At 34.3% G+C, this 24,696-nt stretch overlaps 2 protein-coding genes across 4 annotated transcripts; both read left to right on the top strand.

Annotated features, from left to right (window-relative positions):
- Positions 1–295: 295 nt before the first annotated feature.
- On the top strand, positions 296–7,874 carry Ubr1 (Ubr1 ubiquitin ligase). Of its 2 annotated transcripts, XM_076785759.1 has the most exons (3): positions 296–687; positions 1,018–1,247; positions 1,566–7,874. In XM_076785759.1, exon 3 carries the CDS (start codon positions 1,599–1,601, stop codon positions 6,852–6,854), a length of 5,256 nt encoding a protein of 1,751 aa, XP_076641874.1. In that variant the 5' UTR covers positions 296–687; positions 1,018–1,247; positions 1,566–1,598; the 3' UTR covers positions 6,855–7,874. The 2 variants fall into 2 exon arrangements, with proteins under 2 accessions (XP_076641874.1, XP_076641875.1); XM_076785760.1 differs by lacking the exon at positions 1,018–1,247.
- Positions 7,875–9,264: 1,390 nt separating this feature from the next.
- Positions 9,265–15,748, top strand: LOC143352848 (CDK5 and ABL1 enzyme substrate 2). Of its 2 annotated transcripts, XM_076785757.1 has the most exons (10): positions 9,265–10,047; positions 10,627–11,004; positions 11,099–11,222; positions 11,297–11,424; positions 11,667–11,705; positions 12,333–12,418; positions 12,487–12,593; positions 12,670–12,776; positions 12,851–13,055; positions 13,151–15,748. In XM_076785757.1, exons 1-10 carry the CDS (start codon positions 9,626–9,628, stop codon positions 13,289–13,291), a joined length of 1,737 nt encoding a protein of 578 aa, XP_076641872.1. In that variant the 5' UTR covers positions 9,265–9,625; the 3' UTR covers positions 13,292–15,748. The 2 variants fall into 2 exon arrangements, with proteins under 2 accessions (XP_076641872.1, XP_076641873.1); XM_076785758.1 differs by lacking the exon at positions 11,667–11,705 and having other exon boundaries at positions 9,269–10,047.
- Positions 15,749–24,696: the final 8,948 nt, after the last annotated feature.

The raw sequence follows: 24,696 nt of genomic DNA, 5'->3' as shown, positions 1-24,696 counted from the left end.
CGGCGGCATTAAATATTATTTATTAATTGGATTTTATTTTATCATAAAAACGATATTTCGTTATTGATAGACAAAAGATTGTATATAACATCTCAAATAAGCAACAGACATTTCCATAAAAACGAAAATAAATGTGTAACATGTTTTACTCGTTTCTTAAAGTTATACAATGCGTAGTATAATTTATTCGGTTTTAATGACATATATAATAAATAAATGGTCAAAGATCAAATAAATATATTTATTGCGTAAGTTATTATTTAAAAGTATCCCTTGGATTAAGATACTTCTTCCTAGTGCAAACATAGTATTGAATCTCTTCATTTTTTAATTCTTGGAAATGTGCAATGTTTTAAACTAATTGTTTTGGCGCTGCAATCAAAAGCGGATATCAACACAAAAACACGTCTAATATGCATATGGTTTTAGACTCTAAACTTCATAAGCCATTTTGTGCATTGTTGAAGCAGCTGTGCAAAAATATTACTTATCATTTCGTTCTGAAATGTCAAAACTTGGCTGATTGCTGTTTCCCAATATACGCATCTCTGATGCGCACTTGTGATCATCATATGAAGTCTCGATTCTGAATCTTTATTATATACGTAATCAAGAATCACCTACAGATTTTGTGAAACAAAGAACTTTTCAATATCTTTTATTAACCTTGGCCTGGTCGTCATAATAGTAAGTATCGTCTTCCGAGGAAGTTAAAAATAGTTTGGTTTAGTAAAAGCTCCGTCGCACTTATGAAATAGTTTTTCAAATCGAAATGTTATTCGATCTGTATAAGATATCAAGTTTCGTAATGTAACGTTTAGTTTCTGTCTCTTACGACACTGTTGAACCTGCTTCCTGGTTCTCGAAACGTCACTTTAATATTCTATTTTACGGTATGAAAATGATACGTGAATATACGCAGTTACAAACATGTTTTGCTTAAACTGAAAAAAAAGCAGGATTATGTCCCATACATACGTTATTCTTTATAAACTTTTGGTAACCTATCACTTTCAGATTATGATTGAGAGAGAATGAGTAAATATGCGTGAAATAAAAGTCTCGATATAAAACTATATAGTCAAAGTGAACCGAAGGCTTTTGTGTAGTAGAATCCTACCAATGGTTCTAGCACACCTTACATTTGTACACTAGATTAAACAACAATGTAAGAAGTATAGTAATTTGCATTTGCCTTCCGTTGGTCCATTAAATTGAAAACCGTGTTGATCCTGTGTATTGCTGTGGTTAGTATAATAATCTTTATTGAGTATTTACGTTTATAAAAGAGATTTATACAATATTATAAGTTAGAAAACATTGTTGATGTTTAAAGGTTAAACAAAAAAATTCTTTTATATTTCTTGCAAATGAATGTATAACACATAATGGATATTGTAAACGTGTCTCTATTAAAAAGGAAATAAATGTTTAATGTGATAAACTATATTTCTTATAGGAAATTTCTTGAGAATACTGTTAACAACAGTTAATAATGCAATAGAATCTCTAATATTAAAAAATCTAGAAGCCTCAGTTTAATTTTCTAATATTCATTATTTCAGTGCACATTATTTTGAAAAATTAAACTTGCCATAATGGGTAACGAACCACCAACCGATAGCCAACCATGCGTTAGCATGTGGATGGAGAAAATGAGTAAAGGAATATTGTTGGGTACTCATTTTAAAGAACACTGGAGAATCTGGGTTCCAAAAATATATAGTCCTAAACCAAATAGCGATTGTTTGGACTGGAGTTTTGACGAAGAAACAGCGCAAAAAGTATTATATTATACACTAGAAGAATTCATCTGCAATGGTGATCCACAAAATGTTTTAAAACAACTAAGTCAAATGGATAGCAATATATGTGGTAAAGTATTCAAGATGGGAGAGCCAACATATAGCTGCAGAGAATGTTGTATGGATATGACTTGTGTTTTGTGCGTGGATTGTTTTAAACAGTCAGCTCATCGAAATCATAAATACAAAATGGGTACATCGAGCGGCGGAGGATGTTGTGACTGTGGAGATACAGAAGCTTGGAAAAGAGAACCATTTTGTAATATACATTTAGCTGGAAATCAAGCTAAAGAATCTTGCGGAAACAAGTTGCCTGGTGATGTTGCAGAAAGAGCGGTCGTAACTTTTGAAGCAGTCCTGAGATATTGCTACGAAATGTTATCTTTAGAACACACAAGCGTACCTCCTGACTTACAAATCAAAGAAAATGATGAAGATCCTTTGTCGCTTTTATCTTCTTTGGATTCTTATTGTACAGTTCTATTTAATAATGAGACACATACATTTGATCAGGTAATCACTACACTTATGCGTGTTATGAAGTGCTCGCAAAAAGATGCGGTAGAGTTTGTAACAAATGTCGATAGAGAAGGTAGAGCTGTTGTGAAGTGTTCTAGGTTTAAAGTTTGCGAAGATTTAAAGTTTGATATTGAAAAATTTACTCAAAGACACAGCAGCCGAGCATTAAAAGTTCTCGTAGTTCATGCCCATGTAATTGCTCATCAAACGTTTGCTATGAAACTTTTAAATTGGTTGCAACAATTTATAAGTCTCAGTGAAGGTTTCAGAGTGCTCTTCAGTAATGTTGCGCTAAATACAAAATTACCAGATATTTCCGTTGTAGAAGGTATGCTTATGAGAGATTCAGAGTTGTGGAAATCTGCTAGAACTGCCTGGCACAGATTATTCATGTCTGGAATGCTTATGCAGTATGAAAGCAAGAAAGCTTTAGCAATCGTCTTCACCAATAATTATGGATGTGTTATGACGGATTTCATAAGAGACGATCATGATCATCCATTTTCTATTGTTTCGCTTTCAGTGCAGTTATTTACTGTTCCAACACTGGCGCACTACCTCATTGCACATCATAATGTGTTATTTATCTTGTTGAATACGTTTATTTCCGAAAGCTCTCGAAGATGTAACGCAGCAGGAAAGCTGGAATTTGAAAGAGATCCTCCGCATTCCTCTTTTAGAAGAGCACAACAAATACTCCATGATTTACGATATTTACTAAGCACCAAACCAACCGTTTGGACAGATGAGCTGAGGGAAGGATTCTTACAAGGACTTTCACTTTTACTGACTCTACTTTGTAGTATGCAATGCATGGATGCAGTGCTGAGACAAGTTGGCCAACATGTAGAGTACGAACCTGAATGGGAATCTGCTTTTAATTTACATGTTAGGCTATCTCCGGTTATGACGCTTGCTCTACAATGGTGTGGCTCAGATCGAATTGTCTTGATAAAAGCTTTCAGATTGGTTTTGAGAAGATTGAGCAAGCAGGCAGGAATCGATTATCGTCCAACACAAGTGAGAGAATTAGTAGATCACAGTGCAACATGTATTCTGTACGACGTGTCATCTGAACCAGTATCTATACACCTTCCTCTATCCAGATTTTTAGCTGGGCTTTTTTTGTACCTTGAACAACATAATTTACATTTTCAATGTGACGAATTTATTAACCAAGCAAAACCGACACCGGAAGAAATTATAGAACCTGTATTGGCTGCGCAAGTAATGATTTCACAGGCACATGCTGGTATGTGGAGGAGGAACGGATATTCTTTGGTAAATCAACTGTATTTCTATCATAATGTGAAATGTCGTTCCGAAATGTTAGACACAGACATTATATTACTTCAAGCTGGAGCATCTTTAATAGAGAGTAATGAATTTTTAATTCACGTTCTAAACAAATATAATCTACTGCGCTGGGCGAATTCAGATTTTGGAAATACTGCTTTAGATCTGGAAGAAATTAGATTAGTTGAAGAATTCCTAGGGCTACTGATAATAATAATTGGTGAACGATATGTACCTGGAGTAGGGCAAGTCACTCCTGATGACCGCTTGAAGAAAGATATAATACAACAATTATGTATTAAACCACTTTCTCATTCAGAACTTAGTAAGGCATTACCGGATGACCCAAACATAGAAATGGGAATGGAACAAGTAATCCATGAAGTTGCAGATTTCAAAAAACCTTCTCAAGCATCAGGAGGAAAGGGGGTATATCAACTGAAACCAGAATTTTACTCGGAATATAATATTTTTTTCTATCACTACACAAAGGAGGAATTAAGCAAATCTGAAGAGGTACAGCGAAAACGAAGAAAGGCTCTTGGAGAATTAGAATGTTGTCCACCTCCCAAACTTCCCAGACTGTCAGAACTATTTAGTTTAGTTACTAATTTACTGCAATGCGATGTTATGTTACATATTATGAAAATTGTACTGGAAAGAGCACTTAATTGTGGACTTTGCTCTTTCTCAGAGCCGCAGGTGCATAAAGTTTTACATCTTATTGGTTACGCGCTTCAAGAACAAGAGTCGGGCTACTATCCTTTTCTTACATTTACTGCCAGAGCTGTCAAATGGAACATTTTCAAATTATTGGAGGATCTCTACATCAGTCCACGGGTAGAAACACATAAAGATTTATTAATGTGGGTTTTATTAAAATACAGAGAAGTTGCTGGAAATACTGTAGAAGATAGTAGTACACCTTTGGTAGCGCAAACAGGACCCGCGAGCTACGCTAAAAGAAATAAAAATGATAAAGAATGGAGAACAAAAATGGCAGCCCAGAAACGTGCAAAAGTAATGGCACAAATGGCTGCTATGCAGAAACATTTTATGAAGAAGAATGCCGAATTGTTTGAGGAAGCTGACATAGATGCCAACAAGTCTAATGATCGAGGTTCTACTATAGATCTGAATGAATGTTTTCAAAAAACACCCGTTGCCGTTGGTACTGAACAAACAGCAAGAATGTGCGAAGAGAAAACTTATACTTGCATCTTGTGCCAGGAAAACCAAACTGTAACTGCAGCTGGTCCAGCAATGGTATTGGCTGCCTGTGTGCAACAGTCTACAGTGCTATGCCAATATAGAGGCGATTCACTTAACGAACCTGATCCGTTGTACCTTTCGGCAAAATTAGGTGCATCACCGCATACTGGTACGTGTGGTCATGTGATGCATGTAAATTGTTGGCAAAAGTACTTTAATAATGTTCTCGCTAAAGAGAATAGGAGGCCATTCCGTTTACGGCAACCAGCAAGTTTTGACGTGGAGAAACACGAATATCTTTGTCCACTTTGCGAGTGTCTTAGTAATACTGTTTTACCTCTTTTACCGTCGTTAGGCATATTACAACCAACACCTCAAAATCTGCCTCAGCTTGATTTCAGTACATGGTTGGAAGGTTTAAGGGTAACAGAATCCAAGTTAGAATATCGTCGGTATTACGCAAACACCGAGTCTCAAGATAATCAGACTATGGAAGAAGATAATCCTTTGGAACATGGATCTCATAGTGGTCCTAACATTTTTTCTCATACGCTTGTAGATCCGGTAGTGGAAGTTTTAGCATCAACGTATGGTCATCCTGGACCAACTATTTCTGAAAATTTGGTATCGATGATACATCTTTTCGCACAGGCAACGTATACAGTAGGTTGTGGAACAGAACCGCGTGAAAATGATCCCACAGTCCCATTATCAGTATGGAAATCAACAGCATACACTATTCATGCCATAGAATTTATCCTCCGTGATATGGATAAACCATTGTTGGGTGCTTTATCGTCTAGGCAAAGGGATAGTTTAGAAGGTCTTGCTAGAATTTCAGCTACTCTGGGGTCTGCGTGTACGGCTAATAGCGGTACAAATTTGACGTGGGCGAACAAAGATAACATCAGAAATCATGCTCTCTCCTATTTGACGTTGTTATTAAAGAACCCACATGATTCAGCAAGTATCTTAGATTGGGATTCATTTGGAATGCTCGTTCCTTTAATTAATTCACTTCCAAATCTTTTCAATACGAAAGATGATACACCACCACAAATCATTACAGGTGGAATGTGTGACTTTTACGCCTTGCAACTTGTATTCCTGTCTCTTATAGTAAAAATATTGTTAACATCAGATTTCAACGAAGGAATGGATACAGAAGGACAAGAAATGACTGAAAGGTCGGCAGAATCCATCCTCATATTGGTTCAAGCTTTAAACGTGAATATCGAGACGCAAACAGTTTCGGAAATATGGAGAAGAGTCAAGGAAGCTTGTATGCCTTTCCTTAGATGTTGTGCTCTCTATTTTCATTATGTAACTGATGTTCCAGCTCCGGAGGAATTAACTAAAGTAGAAGGAGCTACGTATGAAAACATCTGTGCATATTTGGGTCTACCCACAACATGTGATGAATTAGTGAAGCCAAATTTAGATGTAATTATGAAATTGATAAATGTTTGGAAAAGTCATCCCATTGTTCAAATGCATTTGGCTGGTGCTAGTGCGATCATAGTATATAAAGAACCTTTGAAAGTTAATAAATTGGTCGAGCTTCCAGAAGATTATAGTGAATTGATAAATATGACATCATCATTCACATGTTCCAATAGCGAACAAGAGCACTTGAAGAATCCAACGATGTGCCTGGTTTGTGGAGAAATGTTATGTTCTCAAAGTTACTGTTGCCAAACTGAACTGGATAAGATGACTGTCGGTGCGTGTACATATCACGCAAGTACGTGCGGTGCGGGAGTCGGAATATTTTTACGAGTACGAAAATGTGAAATACTTTTCTTGAGAAGTCCAATTCGAGGATCGTTTGTTTGTCCACCTTATTTTGATGAATACGGAGAAACGGATCAAGGTTTACGAAGAGGAAATCCCCTCCGGCTGTGTCATGAAAAATACAGGCAGTTGAATCAATTGTGGCTGGGACATGGACTATATGACTCCATATCAAGGGCTATTGAATCTTCGAATAGTCTTATGTTGATACGATGGCAACGTCTATAACCATCTTAGGATTTTCCTATACAATCTAGCCTGGACATTTAGTTAAAGATACTAAATCTATACTTAGCATAAGCTACCATAGCAGCTAACATTATGAATTTCAATTAAACTGTTTGATTATTAAAAAAATCTGATAAAATTATTTATTTTAAGAATACAGTGCGGATGGATTTGTATATTTGAAACAATTGGATGTTATTTCCGTTGCGATGTCATTTTAGATTATTTCAGAGTTTACGGAATTTTCTATTATCATTGTGTAAATTAAATATAAATTTCTTTATAATTATTAACAAAATGTTGTACGAACTTTGTTGCTTGTAGAAATTAGATTCTAATGTCATTCAACTCATTGTCACATTGTTTAAAGAATTTTAGGATCTATGATTAACTCAACTTACATAAATGAAAGACTTTTATTTTGTTTTAAAAGAACATTACTCAATATCAATTTTTTTAAATATTAAGAAAGTTCTATTTTACACGAGTAGTGTAGACAACGTTAAAAATGTTTCAAGTCGTAAATTGAATATGCAAGATTGATACTTGGATACATTAACATTAACTGAAAATTTCAATTTTAGAGATCTGTAAACAATAAGATATTATAATGCATGAACCTAACGGAAGAAACGTAAATATTTAAATAATTTTTAAAAATCACAATAAATAATGTGACATGGTATTTGTTTTCTCATTGCTAGTCTTTTAGTTCAATATAATTCAATAACTAAATATTTAAATGAAGAATATTTTCTTCTCATATAATACTTCATAACGTTTTTATATCTATTACATTAGTTTTTTGCTTTCATTACAGCGTCGTATCAGCTTGTATGCTGTATGGTTTAAACTTAAGATTTCTTTGCATATAGGTTTATAATATCAGAAAAATATGTAAATAATAATTCTTAATCCATTTAAAAAATTTGAATATCTTTACATTGCTATATAAGGGTATGTATATTTTCAACCTTGTTTATGTATGATACATTTTAATAAACAATATAACAATGATTATTTATGATAGAATAATTATATGTACAATGTTTAAAAAAGTGGTTCAAATATTTTCAATTATTAATAATAGAATGCAGTGGCATTTTAAACAAATTTATACGCGTTTTATACCTGAATTACTTCCAATGTTGTATAGAAAAATATGCTTCATTCATTTTTATTTATTATCTTTGATATCGTTTGCTTATTTGTTATAATAAATTAGATATTTTAAGAGTTGCTGTTAAATTGATGCAAATAGTACGTAATTTAAGTATTTTAATATATTACTGTTATATTTGTTTTATATTTAATTGAAAAAAAATTGTGCTACAAAAATAATATTAATACATATGAAAATATGATTTCTATAATTTTTTGCGTAACGCAGATGTATGTCGCATGTTAATAAGAAATATTTATGGAGAAATGAAATATCTGTTTTAAATATCAAAGTATATATATATATATATATATATATATATATATATATATATATATATATATATATATATATACACATATATAAAAGAAATAATTTTTATCAAATGAAATAAAATAACTATAGTTCTATTAAAACGTATGATTCTATTTTTGTTCTAAAACTTTAATTAATTTACAATCGCTATACCGCATTAGCAAATTTTAAAAAATTTTGTATCATCGATTAATAACTTCAAACACCATCAAAAAGGTAAGGTTTTGTTATTCTAAATAATGTAAATGATTAAGTAGTAATTTCAAGAAAAATATTGTTTTCTAATTTAATTATAAGATTATTACCTTTTTTTATACTTTTATATTAAAAAGATATTTATATACTACATGAGAGCACAAGGATTGAGTACCATAATGTTATCACAGACGAGGTATAGGAGTAGACCAATCACCCAATGCAATCTGGGACATATGTTATCGAGATTTCTGAGCTAGTCGTCGCGGAATTATCCCCACTACCGCGGTATGAACATAACACTGGCCGGGGGGTATATATGGTCTAAGGTTCACGTGGATCTAGTTGCAACATTTATTGTTCTTCAGAGTAGATGGCGTAGGAAATATAGTTGTTGTTAACGATGTCGGTATTTCAGATCGCGAGACACGAAACCCCATATGGTGATTGGTCTACTCCTATACCTTGTCTGTGATGTTATATTGTTTTTTGATATAAGAAATTGACTATATAGATAAAATGATAGTCGGTAATGCGTAGTAATTTTTAACTGTCGTCGTAACCTCTAAATATAATGATATATGTGTACTTATGCAAAATTCATATTAAAAAAATATTTATTTATAGTATAGAAAAATTTTCCTAGGGAAAATATGATTGATTTACTAAAACAGAAGGGTTAACTTTCTAGAAAATGCTATATATATGTGTATATGTATATATATATTCCTAAATTAATATAGGGTTATTATGCGCAGTCGCAGAACAAGATAAGATACCACTTTGCTGTTTAGAGGAGGATGGGTCGTTGTGTTGCGTAGTAGGAAGGAAGGTTGTTTCATTGGTGGCAGGAATTGTTTTTTAATCTTATGAGAGAAAACGGTATGATGACGAGTGACACCGGTTCACGTTGGTACGTGCATTGTGTAAGCACATTGATGGAAAATGTCAGGACTAAGTGTACGAGCTGTGACAATGAGTTGTGATCCTAGTAGTTGTCCTCGTTTGATAAAAGAGTCCTTGTTGGACACTTGTCCCTTTCCTGGTCGTTTGCGTTGGTATTCGGTAACACCGGTCTTTCGACACGGTCAACCGTGGAATGGCAGCAGCCTTAAAAAAGAATAATTCACGTAGAAGGTTGGCCGCCTTAACGTTTCTTTCGAACATCTCCCTTGATGGCAGCCACCGGGATACCAAGTTAGCCGTTCTATCGCGAAATGGTCCTGCTCATACTCGTACTTTGAGCGACAGTCAAGCTCATCAGGCAGATGCTCGTCAAACCGATCTGGACGTTTCCAGTGAGGAAGTTCTTGATGACGGTACAGAAGAGCACTTAATACATCTATCTACAAAACAATCATCGTCACCACAACTGGTGCAAAAGAATGCTGAACACAATTCATTTAGCTCAAATTCAGATGGAGTGTTGACCCCTGCGAAGGCAGTGGTAGCTACTTTTCTTGAACAGGAAAGAAGTTATCCACACATGACGTCTGGATTTCATAGTTCATTTAGAGAACGGTAAGCATTTGTTTACGTGTACGTTGGTCTGTTTGGTCTGTCTGTTGTGCTTGATTTAATGTGTTTATCAGTTTTTTATTCCATAGTTCACGTGGATACTTTGCATTTAGAATAAGTACAGGAGCAGTTATCATTTTGGCAAATAATAAAGCAGAATAAAATAATGAGGGAACACTTTCAAATACCACATAAAAGATTGTATTTGTTTGCTCATGTTTTGGTTTACATATTGTAAAGAAGCTGTAGAGTTTAGAGTATATAAATACTCTCCGCAATAATATAATTATTTTACTTTTTAGTAAATATATATATCTAATTATACTAATTGAATTGAACAGATATTCTAATGGCATTGTAGAATACATTGAGTGTATTATTATGCATATATTAAATGTTATCATTATTATATTATAGAAATGTACAAACAAAGGATATTCTACTTAAGGTGTATGCTTTTTGTATTTATATATTAAAGTCTTAAGTAATAAAGTAAAGCAAGTTTAGTACCTTCATTTTATAAAATAATTATTTTCAATTATTATAGTAGGTAGGATAAAGATATTTTTTTCTGTTTCTTAGTACCGGCACTACTGGCAGTGAATATTCTTTACCTGAAAGGCGAGTGGGCTCACTACAATATAAGAAACGTATAACTCACCAAACGTCTACGCTTTCTGAAGATATTAAGCACCAATATAATAGCTCTAATGAGAGCATTGGCTCTGTACGTTCTAAATCACAATCTTCTAAATGTAAAACAAAAGTATCAAATAGTACGCAATCTGGATGTACAAATAGTGGTATAATACCAGAAGTCACACGAGAATTGCGTTTAATGCAGCATCCTATAAATGGTTACAAATTTGGAGATGATAGATTAGTTTTGGTTTCTAACAAACGCGTACCATTCTTAGTATTTTCTGCTCTTCCATATAACAAAGGACAAAGATCTAGTTGGTATGTAAATAAACTGTATATAGTAACATCTGTTTTAAGTGTGCTAAATAGTACAAATATTATTGCCATTATACATTTCTGCTTTTATTTACAGGTCTGAATTGCGCAAAGATACAGGAAGAAGAAAAAATATTTCTTCACAGCGCCCATTATCTGCAATCAATGATAACATTGATCCGTTTGGTTTGTTGGGTATAGAACGTGCTAAAGACGGCCAGGTACCTAATTAATGTACACGTATAATAACTTTAAACCTTTTTGTCACAAGTAAACTTAATGTTCTCTTTTTTAGGAAATATCTTATGGACAGTTGCTTGTACCATCTAGGCAATTTCAGAAGGACAAAAAATTACATTTTAGCGATAACGAGGCAATAGAGCTTACACATGTTATGCCTAACAAGCATCCTATGGTTTCAAGGTATTCAATGTAACAATTAATATGCTATTGTTGTTCAATATTTCACTTAAACTTGTAAATTTAGTTAGAAATCAAAAGAGGCTATAAAATAATTAGTAGTTAACATTCTTATAACCATTCACATTTTATATTGTACTTTCATTTTCATTCGTGTATCATGTATTTTGTTAATGTATTTTCACAGAAAATGCATTACATTATTTGTTTATTTTATAACAAGATGTTTTAACCATGTTTTGCAGGACAAAAACTATTACATGGAATGTGGATCACTCTAAATGGTAAAAACTGTAACAGTATTGTACTTAAAAAAATTTACATAGGTATATGTTGCCAAAATATGAAATTTTATTTATTTTGTTTCATGACAAATAACTTTGAGTAATACGTAATTAGATAAAATTACCTTTTGTACGTTTTGTATATTTTGTATTATGTAGATATAATATTATGTGTATGTATAAAGCTTTTTTTATTATAATTTTTATTCTCGTGATCGCATAAATAAATAATTGCATATTCAAATTTTAAAAAATGAACCTACAATTGAATAGGTAGTAATTATTATGATTAAAAGTTATTTTGAAAACTTAGTAGTGTGTGCTGGTATCGTTAATTTGAAAAAATTATTAATATGATTTTTAGAGTGAGTCAAAGTAATATTTTTGTCAAAACCAAAGTTCGTTAATAATATAAATAAAACGTTTAGGCATTATTGCTCACGTACACACATTATCATATTTTCATTGTTACACACATACATGCGTATTCATAATTCATACGAAGTATTAGTTGACTTAGCATTATGCACTTAATATAAATAATAATGGTGAAATAAATTATTTAGTGCATGCAACTTAGAATGGAAACTTGACTGGTGTATTTCAGTGGAGAGTAATTTGTTACAGGTGCTTGTCTTATGATACAACCACGCATCGTGCTCAACATTTAACACCTGAATCCCCTCCATTGTCTTTTAATACTGATTCAAAAGGTACATAATTAAATAATGAAATATAAATTATTACACAAGATGATAAAATAATGTTTTTGATATTGTAGTCTATGACTGGGATGATCAATCGTTGCAATATAATCCCAATTTATTAGATGATCCAGAACTTATAGCTGGAAAGCATAGAACACTACTCACGTTTACATCATATATGGTAAATACATTTAAAAACTTACTTTTTGGAATAACAATAATGTTTGACTGTTAAATATCTACTGCCTTTTATATAGGCGTCAGTTATTGATTATGTACGACCATCAGACTTAAAAAAGGAATTGAATGATAAATTTAAAGAGAAGTTCCCGCATATTCAACTTACTTTGAGCAAGTTAAGAAGGTTAGTATTAAAAGCTATAATAATTTAGTATTTAGAAATTCGCCTAATGCAAGAATTGATAATGTTACATTTAGTTTGAAGCGAGAAATGAGAAAGATAGCAAAAATGGAGTACGGGATTGATCTGCTGACAGTGGCAATGGCTTACGTATATTTTGAGAAACTTATTCTTCGAAATGTTGTCACGAAACAAACACGAAAATTATGTGCTGGTGCATGCTTGCTTTTGGCAGCGAAACTAAATGACGTAAAGGGTGACGTACTTAAATCATTAATAGAGGTATTTATTAAAAACATATGAATTTTATGTCAATACACGTTGCTGTAATATGTTAAAGAACTTTATATAAAGTACAATTTTTAAATAATTTCCAGAGAATTGAAGGTATATTTCGTTTAAATCGCAAGGATTTGATAACATCTGAATTTGCTGTTTTGGTGGCCTTAGAGTTTGGCTTACATCTTCCAACATGGGAAATATTTCCACATTATCAAAGATTGATTTATGAGTCTTGATCTTTTTTTATGTTTCGTTTACGTAAATCAAGAACAACTTCATCGTAACGTAAAAATTGTCGAAACAATTGTATAAAGTACAAGGTGCAGATGTTTTTATACAGAAACGTACAAAGATATAAACAACCGAAAAAGAATTTGGAGATTGTTAGGTAATTCTTTGCTCTAAAACACGGTAAGCAAAGAAGCTATCGGTAAATGGTTACAGACGTTTTGATAAATAAGAGTTGTAAAGATAGGCTGGTATTCTACATTTTCCTATATGATTCGACGAGTTCATAACTAACTTTCTATAACATTGATAACTGAATCATTTATAATAAGAGTTGCTTTAGATACAGCGAAATGTGAATTAGTGAATTGTACTCCGTTAATACTTCAGTGCGAAATGCTGTAAGAATTGCAAACAGCGGTATGTACTTCTGATATATTTTAGGAAGATATATATTTTTTTTTAAGTACTTTTTCAATTGTTAATTGTAATATTATGGAATCTTAATGTACTTGGCATAAGCAATAATTCTTTTTTAAAGATACAGTGATTTATGCAAAAAATATGTTATTAATTACTTACGCAAAATGAATTTGGTAGAATTAAATAATTACAAAAAAAAAAAATACGTGATGAAGACAGACATTTAAAATTTTACCTTCAAGTCAAATCCATACTATTTTAAACCGTTTTTCTTTTTTAAATAGACCTAATTTTACTTGAACATTTCCTAATACCAAACAAAAGATTTATTTATTTCATTGTATAACCATCAGGCAGCTGATTGAACAATTATTAGCACATAGTAAGACGATTTACTTATAAAATACTGGTGTATAAATAAGTACCTCTTTTCTAGTTCACTATAAACTATTTTTGAATGTTATATATGTTGAAGATGCTAAATGGATTAATATATTGTATAATAATTTATAAAATTAAGTTCCGTGTCAATTTTTATAAAATGTTCTATAATTATTTCTATTAGAAACGTATTTATGTAATCAATTTTCTTTGGCTAAAAATAGAAAGAAAAGAAGATGAATTAGCCAAAGATAGCTATACATTTTTCAGAACGTAAAGTTTCAAAATTATCCTTGTGGAAATATGTAGATTTCATTATTTTCTCTTTTGTTTTATTTCTGTCTAGTCAAGATAAAGATGTGACTTGTATGCTCTTTTTTTGTATTTTGGAACTATCGTAATAGTGCAGAAGATGTGTACAGTTGCCTGATGCATTATTTGAAAAGTTATCGATAAATGCGATCTTTGCATGCGTAGATAGTAAAAAGTAATTGGTTAAAAATTTCAGTTTTATTAAATAGCTTGTATTGTAAAATTAAAATATTTTAAAAATATGATTGTATTTGAGGTACAGGGTTAAATGGACTGAAGTAAGTACTTCGAAGTACTAACATAAGCTAATTGAAAACGATAGCAACACTGTTTGCCAATGGGACACATTGGAAAACCTGTAATGTAACAAAATGGAATATTATATGTACATTAATATTATTAAGAATATCTTAAAATCCAAAGTAAAACACCCACGTGTGGTGCTATAGTGTAAATTTTAATATCTTAGCATACTTATCGTAACTGTACTTACTGGATAATATAAAAGTATTTACAGAGGATCTTCCAAATCGTTTAACAGATATTTCTATGTTGTGTTTCCTTTTTTTAACCATCGTTTATGTTAATTCAAATAAAAATGTAATATCAGTTTTTTATTCACGGGATGTTATTCACAAACTATTGATATTACACTAGCGTCTGCTAAAACTTTTTATGAAACTTAAGCATTGGAATCTTTTTCGCTCCGTGTAATTAATGTAAGAACGTACTTACGTGTTTTGTAAAATACATATACTTCTGTACAAAAATCGATGGCAGTATTTATCAAGCTTGTATGTTAAGTTTTAATTCGAAGCTCTATGTTAACGTGTTATGTTGTGAAATTAATTCTATTGTAGACACGTATTTATTTTATTACTATGTATATACATATGTATATTATACTAAGATGGCAACATAAAATTTGCGGTATAGGAATAGTTACTTTAACATTTTCAATTGAATAATTATTAGTATATCGTGCACGTTATTATAATACTGAAAGACGTTAGTAATGAGGATTTTAAACATTTTTTCGTTACCTATTTTTTGGGAAGCATTTAAGAACTATATTACAAAGTACATATATTCATTGTGCCACCTCCAAAAAGTCATTTGCTCATGAATTGTTAGAAATACGCTCCGTGTTATTCTTCTTCAGTTAAATTATGTAATTCAGACATTTCTATGTTTATTTAAGCGGAATAACTGAATTGCCACTTTATAATATGTTTATGTAAATATTTCTCTTCGGCATGAGTTTCTCTGTACTTAGAAAGTCAGTTTAGTCTGTATGTTTGGCGAACATGTTATATACGATTCTCAATTATATGTATAATATCACAGTCCCTAAGTTTTTATTATTATTACGTGTCTATAACAATATTTTCATTAGCATACTAGTCTTATGCGTTTGTGAGTCAAGCTTTCATGTTATTTTCTGTATACAATCCTGAAACAAATTCTCAGTACAATATTCAGTTATGTAATGGAGTATTACTGACAAGAATATAGATTTTCAATTTGTACAATCAATTATAGAATAACGTAATATCATTAGTAACTGATTTGATTATTTGATGGTGCATTATTAGTAAAATCAGCATGCATGTTAAAGAGTCTATGTTCTTGCCTGTATTATGGAGAGACAGAGAATGTGATTTATCGATTCGTTTAATAAGATTTTAGCACTTATAGATATAACGATATTTAGTAAATGCATATAACCATGCCATATGTAAAAAGGATTTCGAAGTCAAAATGTTTTACTTTCACATTTCCTTTTCTGTTTTATAAGTTCTCGAGATTAATCGGGAATAGCTCTTACCGGTGCCATAATGAATTAAGTACACAGTTCCGGTTATGCTTCTAAACAGTAGTGTAATTGGTGGCCCTGTGTATTCTAATTTCATAATTATGTACCATTTTCATTTAGAGGACTCATTTGAAAAATATATTCGATGTTGTACATACTTTTTCATACTAAAAATAAGTCATCATGCTGATCAAAAACGATTGTTGCATATAAATATCACGATTATTAACATTGTGTCCAATTTAATAATGAATTATGTATGATCAAATAGGAAGTTCAGGGTAACTCTGTGTAGATTTAAAAGATATTTAATCTGTGGTTCCCGCTGATTTATATATTCAATTTAGTTCCATTGAAACTGTTAGTAAATCTCATATATATATATATATATATATATTGTAATTGCAAATCATCCAGCACACAAGATGTGTCACCTAAAACTGGAACTCAAGTATCCGTTGGTTTTAATGCTTTTATTTTATTCTCTTTAATGGAACAATATAATTTTTAACGCACTCATTCGTGTAACTTGTTATTCCCTATAAGAAGAGGCATTAAGCTGTTCATAATCAAATACAATTGGTTCAAGAGATACTTGAATTTAAAAGCTTAATTATTAATTTCCTTATGATATTAAAAATAACGAAGATATTTTACGTTCCAGCCTTAGATGACTCATTATGTATAATAATAACGCCTCCTTCATTTTTGTGGAGTGAGTCTTACTATGTTGTGAAACTGTTTGTAAAAATCAGCAGCCGGCGATGATTACAGATCTACAAATTAATTTGAATAGCATGTAGTAAACAGGAATAGCATTAATACAAGATGTTTTACTTGTCCGGACTAATTGTAGTATGTTTTTTAATTTTAAGTTCACAGAAATATTTTTGACTGAATGCCTAAACTAATCGCATTGAGATCAATCAAGATAAATGGCAAAAACCTAATATTTTAAACGATCTTTAACAGAAAAAAAAATACAATAATAAGATATAAATAAGTGGAACATGTTGTATGTTTACTCATTGAGAATGAAATCTTATTTTTGTTTTATTATAGTGTGCAGTAACAATCTTTTATCTATTCTTCGTTATCGGTGTTCTGTATTTAGACAACAACTTTCCCAATTTTCTAAGCATAGTATCTTAATACTATTCCTCTGTTCTCGGCGCGAGTGGCCAGATACAGAAACTAAGAATCGTTCGGGCTTTGTGTGGCAAACTTACATGCGATATATGTATGTACTCCGATTATATATGTATGTGTATTTGCGCGCGCGCGCGCGTGCATGATTGTGCATACTGAAAACGTGAAGGCGGAGAATTTGAGCGAGCCGGTTTTCAGTGATCTCCCTCCACCCTTTATCGATTTTCACGATTGATGTTAACACACTCGACCATAGTTGATAGATGTCAGAATGGAATTAGAGGAGAACGGACTTTGATACGACACATTTGTAATGGCGATTTGATAGAAGAAGAATTAAGATTCGATGAACGGATCGATGATTAAGATACCTGCTCATGGGAGGTTTATACATATGTAGCTACGTAAAATAGTCTTCGATATTATGTGATACTGTTTTTATTCGTCTAATAATGCTATAAGCTATTCGTACTAACATACAAACAATATCTTACGGCAACGTGATACTATTATCAATGTTTTATCCCGGTACGCTTTGTAAGACCGCGCGGAGGTCGGCTACAACATCTTACACAGATCGACGATACTCAGCCTCATGTGTGCTAACTAAAAGACGATCTATTTGTTAATCTCTCGTCGCGATAGTCTCCACACGTTGCGAACTCTTTCAGTGTTCGTCCAGAAATTGTACTCGAATTGAATATTGTTTGATATAGGTCGTCTCAGAAAATATTCTGTCTGCAGCTATAATCTATAATTTTTCTTTTAGAAAAATTTGTCTTTCAGTATAGAAACGAAGATACGTGTACCTATTTTAATAACCGAAATTATATTTCGTTGCACTAGCGACTTAACGCGTTAAGCGCTACGCCGGTCCCTGGGGACCGACATCAAACTTTCAAGCTCCGCGCTTAGGCGTGTTAATATATTGACCTCGAAATGCAGGATATTTTCTAAGACGATCTAACTAGAAATTATTTGAATTTCAATACCGCGTCTGATATTGCACGAATACTCGACACAACACCGAAAGAGTGAACAGTAGCATCTCTGTGCTATAGCCTGTCAATTAAATGAAGGGAAAATACACATCGCCGCGTTAATTCGTGTTACAAAAAACGGCCGGTACTTTGTATACGGTTCGTTTTCATATCGAATGTTTCATTACTTCAAACTGTTAGGATACAACGGGGAGAGAATGTATAAATTACGAAATAAAGTGCAAAAGAAACTTACGATCATGTTATTTCTTCTCCTCGGCATCTCGTATTTACATTTTTTTATTATTCCGAATACTTGGAGTCGACAATACGGGTCTTGCCAGTGTCGTGTATCACCTAGGAGACATACCCGAGCTGTGTTATGTTTACACTCCTCGGCGTCCGAGGCCTCTCGAGCTTCCGCGACATTTATCATCCAGGCCTTGGCGACGTCTATATAGAAATCACTAGTCTCTTATGGTAGTAGTCTCTTAGTATGGTTAGTAGTCTCTTTATGGTCGCTAGAGAAATCTTATTGAGTTGCATGCGCATATTATGAAACTGTTTATTTTCCATCACTCTCACGTTTCGAGAAATTTAATTTTGAAAAGAAAGTCAAAGTTGTGTTGATTTCGATAGGTTTGAACTGTAGGGACTAGATTTCGAAAGAAACTATACTAGATTTAAAAGAAACATTAGAAGTTTATTATTTATTTAATTTCTAATTTGTCATTTTTATCGACAAAAAAGTAGTTTTATTCATATATTTTTGCATAGGAAAATAGACTTTTGCGGAAATAAATATATGAGACTGAGAGGGTAGAATCGTTAACTTTCGAGTGACTAATCATCCAATCGTGATCGATAGACAGGAAACAAGGGGGCTATTATAAAATTCCTGGTGTGGACGGAAGATGATGCGAATCTGACACGTGAATCGTAGCCGGCGGCGCGGCGTTCGTCAAAAGAACGCGCGAAGATTGCAGCGGGAAGTGCACAAATGCGAACGGTCAAAGCGTGCCGATACCCACGCGCGAAAATCTGCCCGGAAACGCTACTTTATGTCCTCGACGTGATCATTCAGAAATTAAGGGCCCGGTCTTCGTAGATTCGCGATAAGGTAGAGTGACTACATTACCGTCAAAAAATGATTTTACGTGCCTCAAGTTTTCGTCCTTATTTTTGACACATTTTTCATGTACTCGTTGAGTTACCGGCCAAGCTAAGATATTAGTTTAATACGAGCCGTCTGTAAATGTCCGGTGTGCATTCACATGTCGAGATGTTATCTCGTCGCATCTCTGACAACAAAAAATTCATGTCCCGAACATGTTTATTCCCGTCTGTCCTGAACTAACAATACCTTCCAACCGCTTCGGCGGACAGCCATAGCTTATCTAACAGTTTATTTAACGAGTAGCGATTTTACATTCGGTGATTCCAGGTGTTTGCTAAATCATATGCTCGTAGTGTTGTAATCCTTCGAAAATAAAGTTGTGCAGCATCATGGTTCGTTTAGAGTTTAGGCCAATCGTACGAATGCTTCTGAGTGCCCTCTCCCGTCCCCCAACTTTAACAAATTCGTGCTCGTTTGAATGTCGAACACGAGCGAATGTTTAAAAGAGCGTGGACGAATTATTGGCACTTCTCGGCCTCGTGACACTAACGATGTCTGACGAAGAAATTGTAAATTGCGACTGCAAGTTTTATTATTACAGAAGAATTAAATAAAAGAAGAAGAATAACCAGAGAATCTTAGTTTGGTAACTACCAACACCGTTGAGCCTTTTCCGTGCCCTTCTCGCAGCAAGATGTTACTTAAAACAAGTAAATAAGTAGTTATTGAACGATCGTACAGAACTTCCGTTCGTATGCCAAACATTCCCGTTAAAGTGGCCACTTGAAAATAAACGTCTTCGTTCTTTCGTCCTTTAGCACTGCAAGAGAGAAAGTCTACTTATCCTTCGATTTGTTTATCCCTTCGTCGAAAGGCTTCTGTTGCAGGGAACCCTACGGGGACGGCACTCCAACGGGATGTTAAGAAGTCCTCGAAATTCTGTCGTTTAAGAAAATAATCTCAATGAACTCCATGTATTTGTATATTTCACATATTCGAAGGATAAACGTTGCACATTTTATACATCCTACCTGTTGCGTACTATTTCCACATGAGCATACGAAATGTTAGAACGTCAAGTTCGAACTAATCTCTTAATCGAATTATGGACTGTATGTACAAGCTGTTTTGTATTGTACGTGCCTTCTAGTGTGGGGGCACTCGCGAGGCGTGTGTGTGTCGAGCAGCGGTATTGCGCGTCTTTGTTGAGTCTTCCTCCTTGTCTAGTCCGTCGTACTGTAAACACGTGTATAAAGGTATTCTTATTAAAGTGTATTATTCCTTGTATACAGATCGATGGTTCAGACCACAAACTTCCACAAGTTCCAGAAAACGTTAGAGGTGTAAATATAAACATGAACCGGTTTCGGACAACATTTTAGGGCACAGCTTATTTGGCTGCGAATAGACGCGAAAATCTATCATTTGGCACAAATGTTATTGCATTTGCCTAAAGATAAAACCATGAGCATGATAATAATAGATCTATTTGTTGCGCATTTTAGAACGAGAAATTGTAAATAAGTATTTAGACGACTCTGTGGTTAGAAATCTGACCTTGGATTAAATTCGCTAATATTTTAAACGAATTACCCGGACGGAAGTAATTGCTCTGATACTGGTTAAACGTGAGGAATGATTTCACTTGTTCGCTCATAATCTAAGCAGGCTCGGAAAGTAACCATCGTCTTATTATGGGGCGCATAACTGTCGCGTGCGACGGACAGGAAGTGAGCCGTAAAACCTATTTGTCGGCTTCTCCTTATCCAGTTTCCTCCATAACAGCCGTACCCTTTTCCTTCGTCGAAAGCTTCCAGACTTTAAGCGGCGGAGGCTGCGGGATTACATGCGTTTCTATCGCTTTGCGTACAAATCTTTGCCGCTATCGAGGACGACGATTTTTGTATTCGAAGGTGCATCGACTCCAGGTAAACTGCAATTCGACAAAGAGGACTGGTAAACTGCATTTCGAACAACGGTTCGCGTTTCGTCCGTTTTAATGATTGATGTCACAAAATATTACAACGCTATTATGTAATACGCAAATGCATAATCCGCCATTGTTTTTCAGGATTTCTGCAACCATCTTTTTTTCCAGTCTTCGAAGATTTGCGATAAGGTAGAGTGACTACATTACCGTCAAAAAATGGTTTTACAAGACGGATCGTCTGAAGGCTGCGAATGGAAATTATTAATTAAAAAGTCACGCGACTATCCCGGGCCCTTGACATTACAGAAAGTAATGGTTCTGACTATAAATGTCTAACATGTAATTTCACCGAACGCAACAGATAAGCCGTTGCGTTTGAAAGTGTGGCAAAAGGAAAAAAGATTGTTGAAAACATGTACAATGCGAACAGAAACTGTGCAGTTCGTTCTGTGTTTCGGTTTGAAAACCGCTCATAACTTTTCTTCATTAGGGGTAATAGCGCTTGACACCTAATTAGGTACTTAGGATTAAAAGGAAAACGGAGAATGGGTGTGGGTTACTAATCGTCGAGGGTAAATGGTCGGACGACAGCGGACGAAAATTCCTTGGGACTCCCCATTGACGGGACTCAAAACCGATTTGCCAGCAGGCGTGAGCTTTTATGGTTTAAAAGAGATTGTCTTAATTTTCGCGAGGATATTACTTTAATACCATTGTTTGTTCGCAGAGCATCCGTTAAGACTCGGCGAATTTTATGGAACGAGATGTACTGCGGTTGAGAATAACTAAATTGGAATGTACGGTGCATGAAATCTTAAATAAACATAATATTTGTTCACCTTTACTGCAATCACACATTTATTTTTATTATTTCAGACAATTCTTTCCCGTTTTTATCTCAAGGTTGTTATTGATGTGGGAATTGTGACCAATACAAAGAGAGCGATTACAAACTTTCTCGTACAATGTGTTTTACAAATGTGTAACAGCTTCATGTGCAAGGCTTCATCTCTCGAAAGGGATGGAAACGAAAAAAACTCGCGGGTTTGGTCTGCGTTAGAACACTTCGTTGGTAAACAAACCGTGGACTCCATCGTATCGAGGTTCTGTTCCTTTTCTCGAAAACAGCTGTGTCCTTTTACGAAAGCATTTTCCAGCTTTCTCTATTAGAGATCGTTTCCTTGTTTTATGTGCTACGCAACTTTTACAATTCTCTCGACCACCTGTGTTTCTGTCCCTTCTATTTAAACAATACAACATCTGAAACATCGTCTACACGGACGTTCTACAACCCCTGCAGAGATACAAATATGTATCGATTGAAAGAAAAGATACAATTTGATTTAAAACATATTGAGGAATAGATCTTAATTTTTTACTAGATAGAAATCAAACATTTTCACGTCAAAGATATAAATCGGTACAACTGCGGGTTTTATTCACTCATAACAAAAATGAGTAGATCCAATTCGAAACAGTAAAAATATTATAGGACAGCAAATTATGCTTAAAAAAGTATTAAACCAAATAGGGCTTAAAATTAACAATTACTGAGATATTCTCAAATTAATAAACTTCTGTTAGGAAATATTTCATATGCTCATTAATCGTGAATAAAAAGAAAAAGCCATGTTTGTAATTTAATTTTAAGCCGTATTTGGTGTAATCCGAAATGAAGGAAAAATATTAATCATTCCATTTAAAAAACTGAAGGCAACCCTTGTATGTCGATGAAAAATTAGTGATAAAACCAGATTAGAGCACTAGGAAACCATGCAACTTTTGTTCGAAACATTTTGTCATACAACAAATAACTTACGAGTTATTTGAGATCGCCACGTTATCAGACTCGCCCTGCATACTCAAATACATTGTAGCGTTTCACAAAACAGCTGCAACAATGAAGATGCTAAAAGGTTCTGCTTACTGTATGACTATAAAATCTTTTTATTTTTCATTATTACCTACGTCCTTTGAGTTCGCAAGATCAAAAGTGATTGGGTAAGAGATGTCACATCGTCGTTTTTCCAGGTCAAAAAATTGTTTATGCCGTTGTCTCTATAATCGTCCCTTGTTCTGCAATTTTTCAGCTGCAACCTCGTCCAGGAATTATCGGATTATCTAATTTCTATCAAAAGTTGTACGATCCCGTGAGAAAGTTGATCGGAGCGGGCCGGTGCGGGCCGGCGCGGGGGTGTCTTGAAGAATTCGGCCGGAGACACTGAGGAGCGGTCAGGATGACACGATCGAGAGGCATTAGTAATGCTGCCATAAAATAGTAGAATACAGGTAGCCAGAGCTGTCAGGTAGAGCGCGCGCGCTTTTGTTGTGGGTATCGCTTACAGTTAATCCGCAATCCGGAACCCACTACAATGGTGCGATGACCGGCGCGGCGCAGAGATGCTTTCTACCCTCGAAAAAGGAGAAGACCAAGAAGAGGGAGAGGGAGAAGGAGAAGGAGAAGGGGAAGGAGCAGAAGCGTCGACAGGAACGGTGGCCAGGAGAAAAGGGGACACAATAAGGGAGCGAGAAAAGCGTAGATTCGTATCTCGCGGCGCTTCGCTCGGCTCCATTCCGCTACGCATCGCATTCTGTCGTTCCTCTTTGACCGCCGACGCACCGCGGACGGATTCTTGATTTTATCTTCTCGCCTCGTCCCGTCTCGACTCGAGAACAAACTATTAACGGCCGTCTGCCCGCCGGATTCCGTAATTTATGGTGACGATTCTCCACTCTTGTACCTAACGCGCTCCGCGGCTCGTTCCTTAATGCGATCGTGTGCCGCGACATGCGTCAAATACGCCGACGTATAAATCCGAGCAGCCGCCTAGTCGACTACTTTACTAGATCTATATGTCGGATCTTGTCACGCGATTTTACATCTCGCGGAAAACGTTTATCGAGACGTCGGCAGGCAGGCCACGATCCGGCTGCGGATCTCGCGCGTTTTGCCACGCATGCGACCACGTTCGGAATTCCGAAATCCAATCGAACACAACATCGAAATGTCGCCAAAGCGAGTTTGACACACTCTGTTAGAAATTTACAAACATTCGATTTGTCGGGTTTCATAGGCATTTCCTTCGATCTTTCTGTTGAAATTTTCTGTATAAATTGCAAGACGCAGGAGCTATACAGACATCCAGTTGTTTTCACAACGATTTCAAGGAAATAATGCGACAGTTTGTTAAATTTTGTTCGTGGCTTTTGCGCTGTCGGTCAGTAATATTCTGTAGATGATCAGTCGAATATGGACTCCTGCAAAATCCATGTGCTAAATTTTATGGGAAACATATGCGATACGC

Source organism: Halictus rubicundus, chromosome 3 (genome assembly GCF_050948215.1).
Source record: "Halictus rubicundus isolate RS-2024b chromosome 3, iyHalRubi1_principal, whole genome shotgun sequence".
In the NCBI taxonomy this organism is placed as follows: domain Eukaryota; kingdom Metazoa; phylum Arthropoda; class Insecta; order Hymenoptera; family Halictidae; genus Halictus; species Halictus rubicundus.
This window is presented reverse-complemented; position numbering and strand designations above follow the sequence as displayed.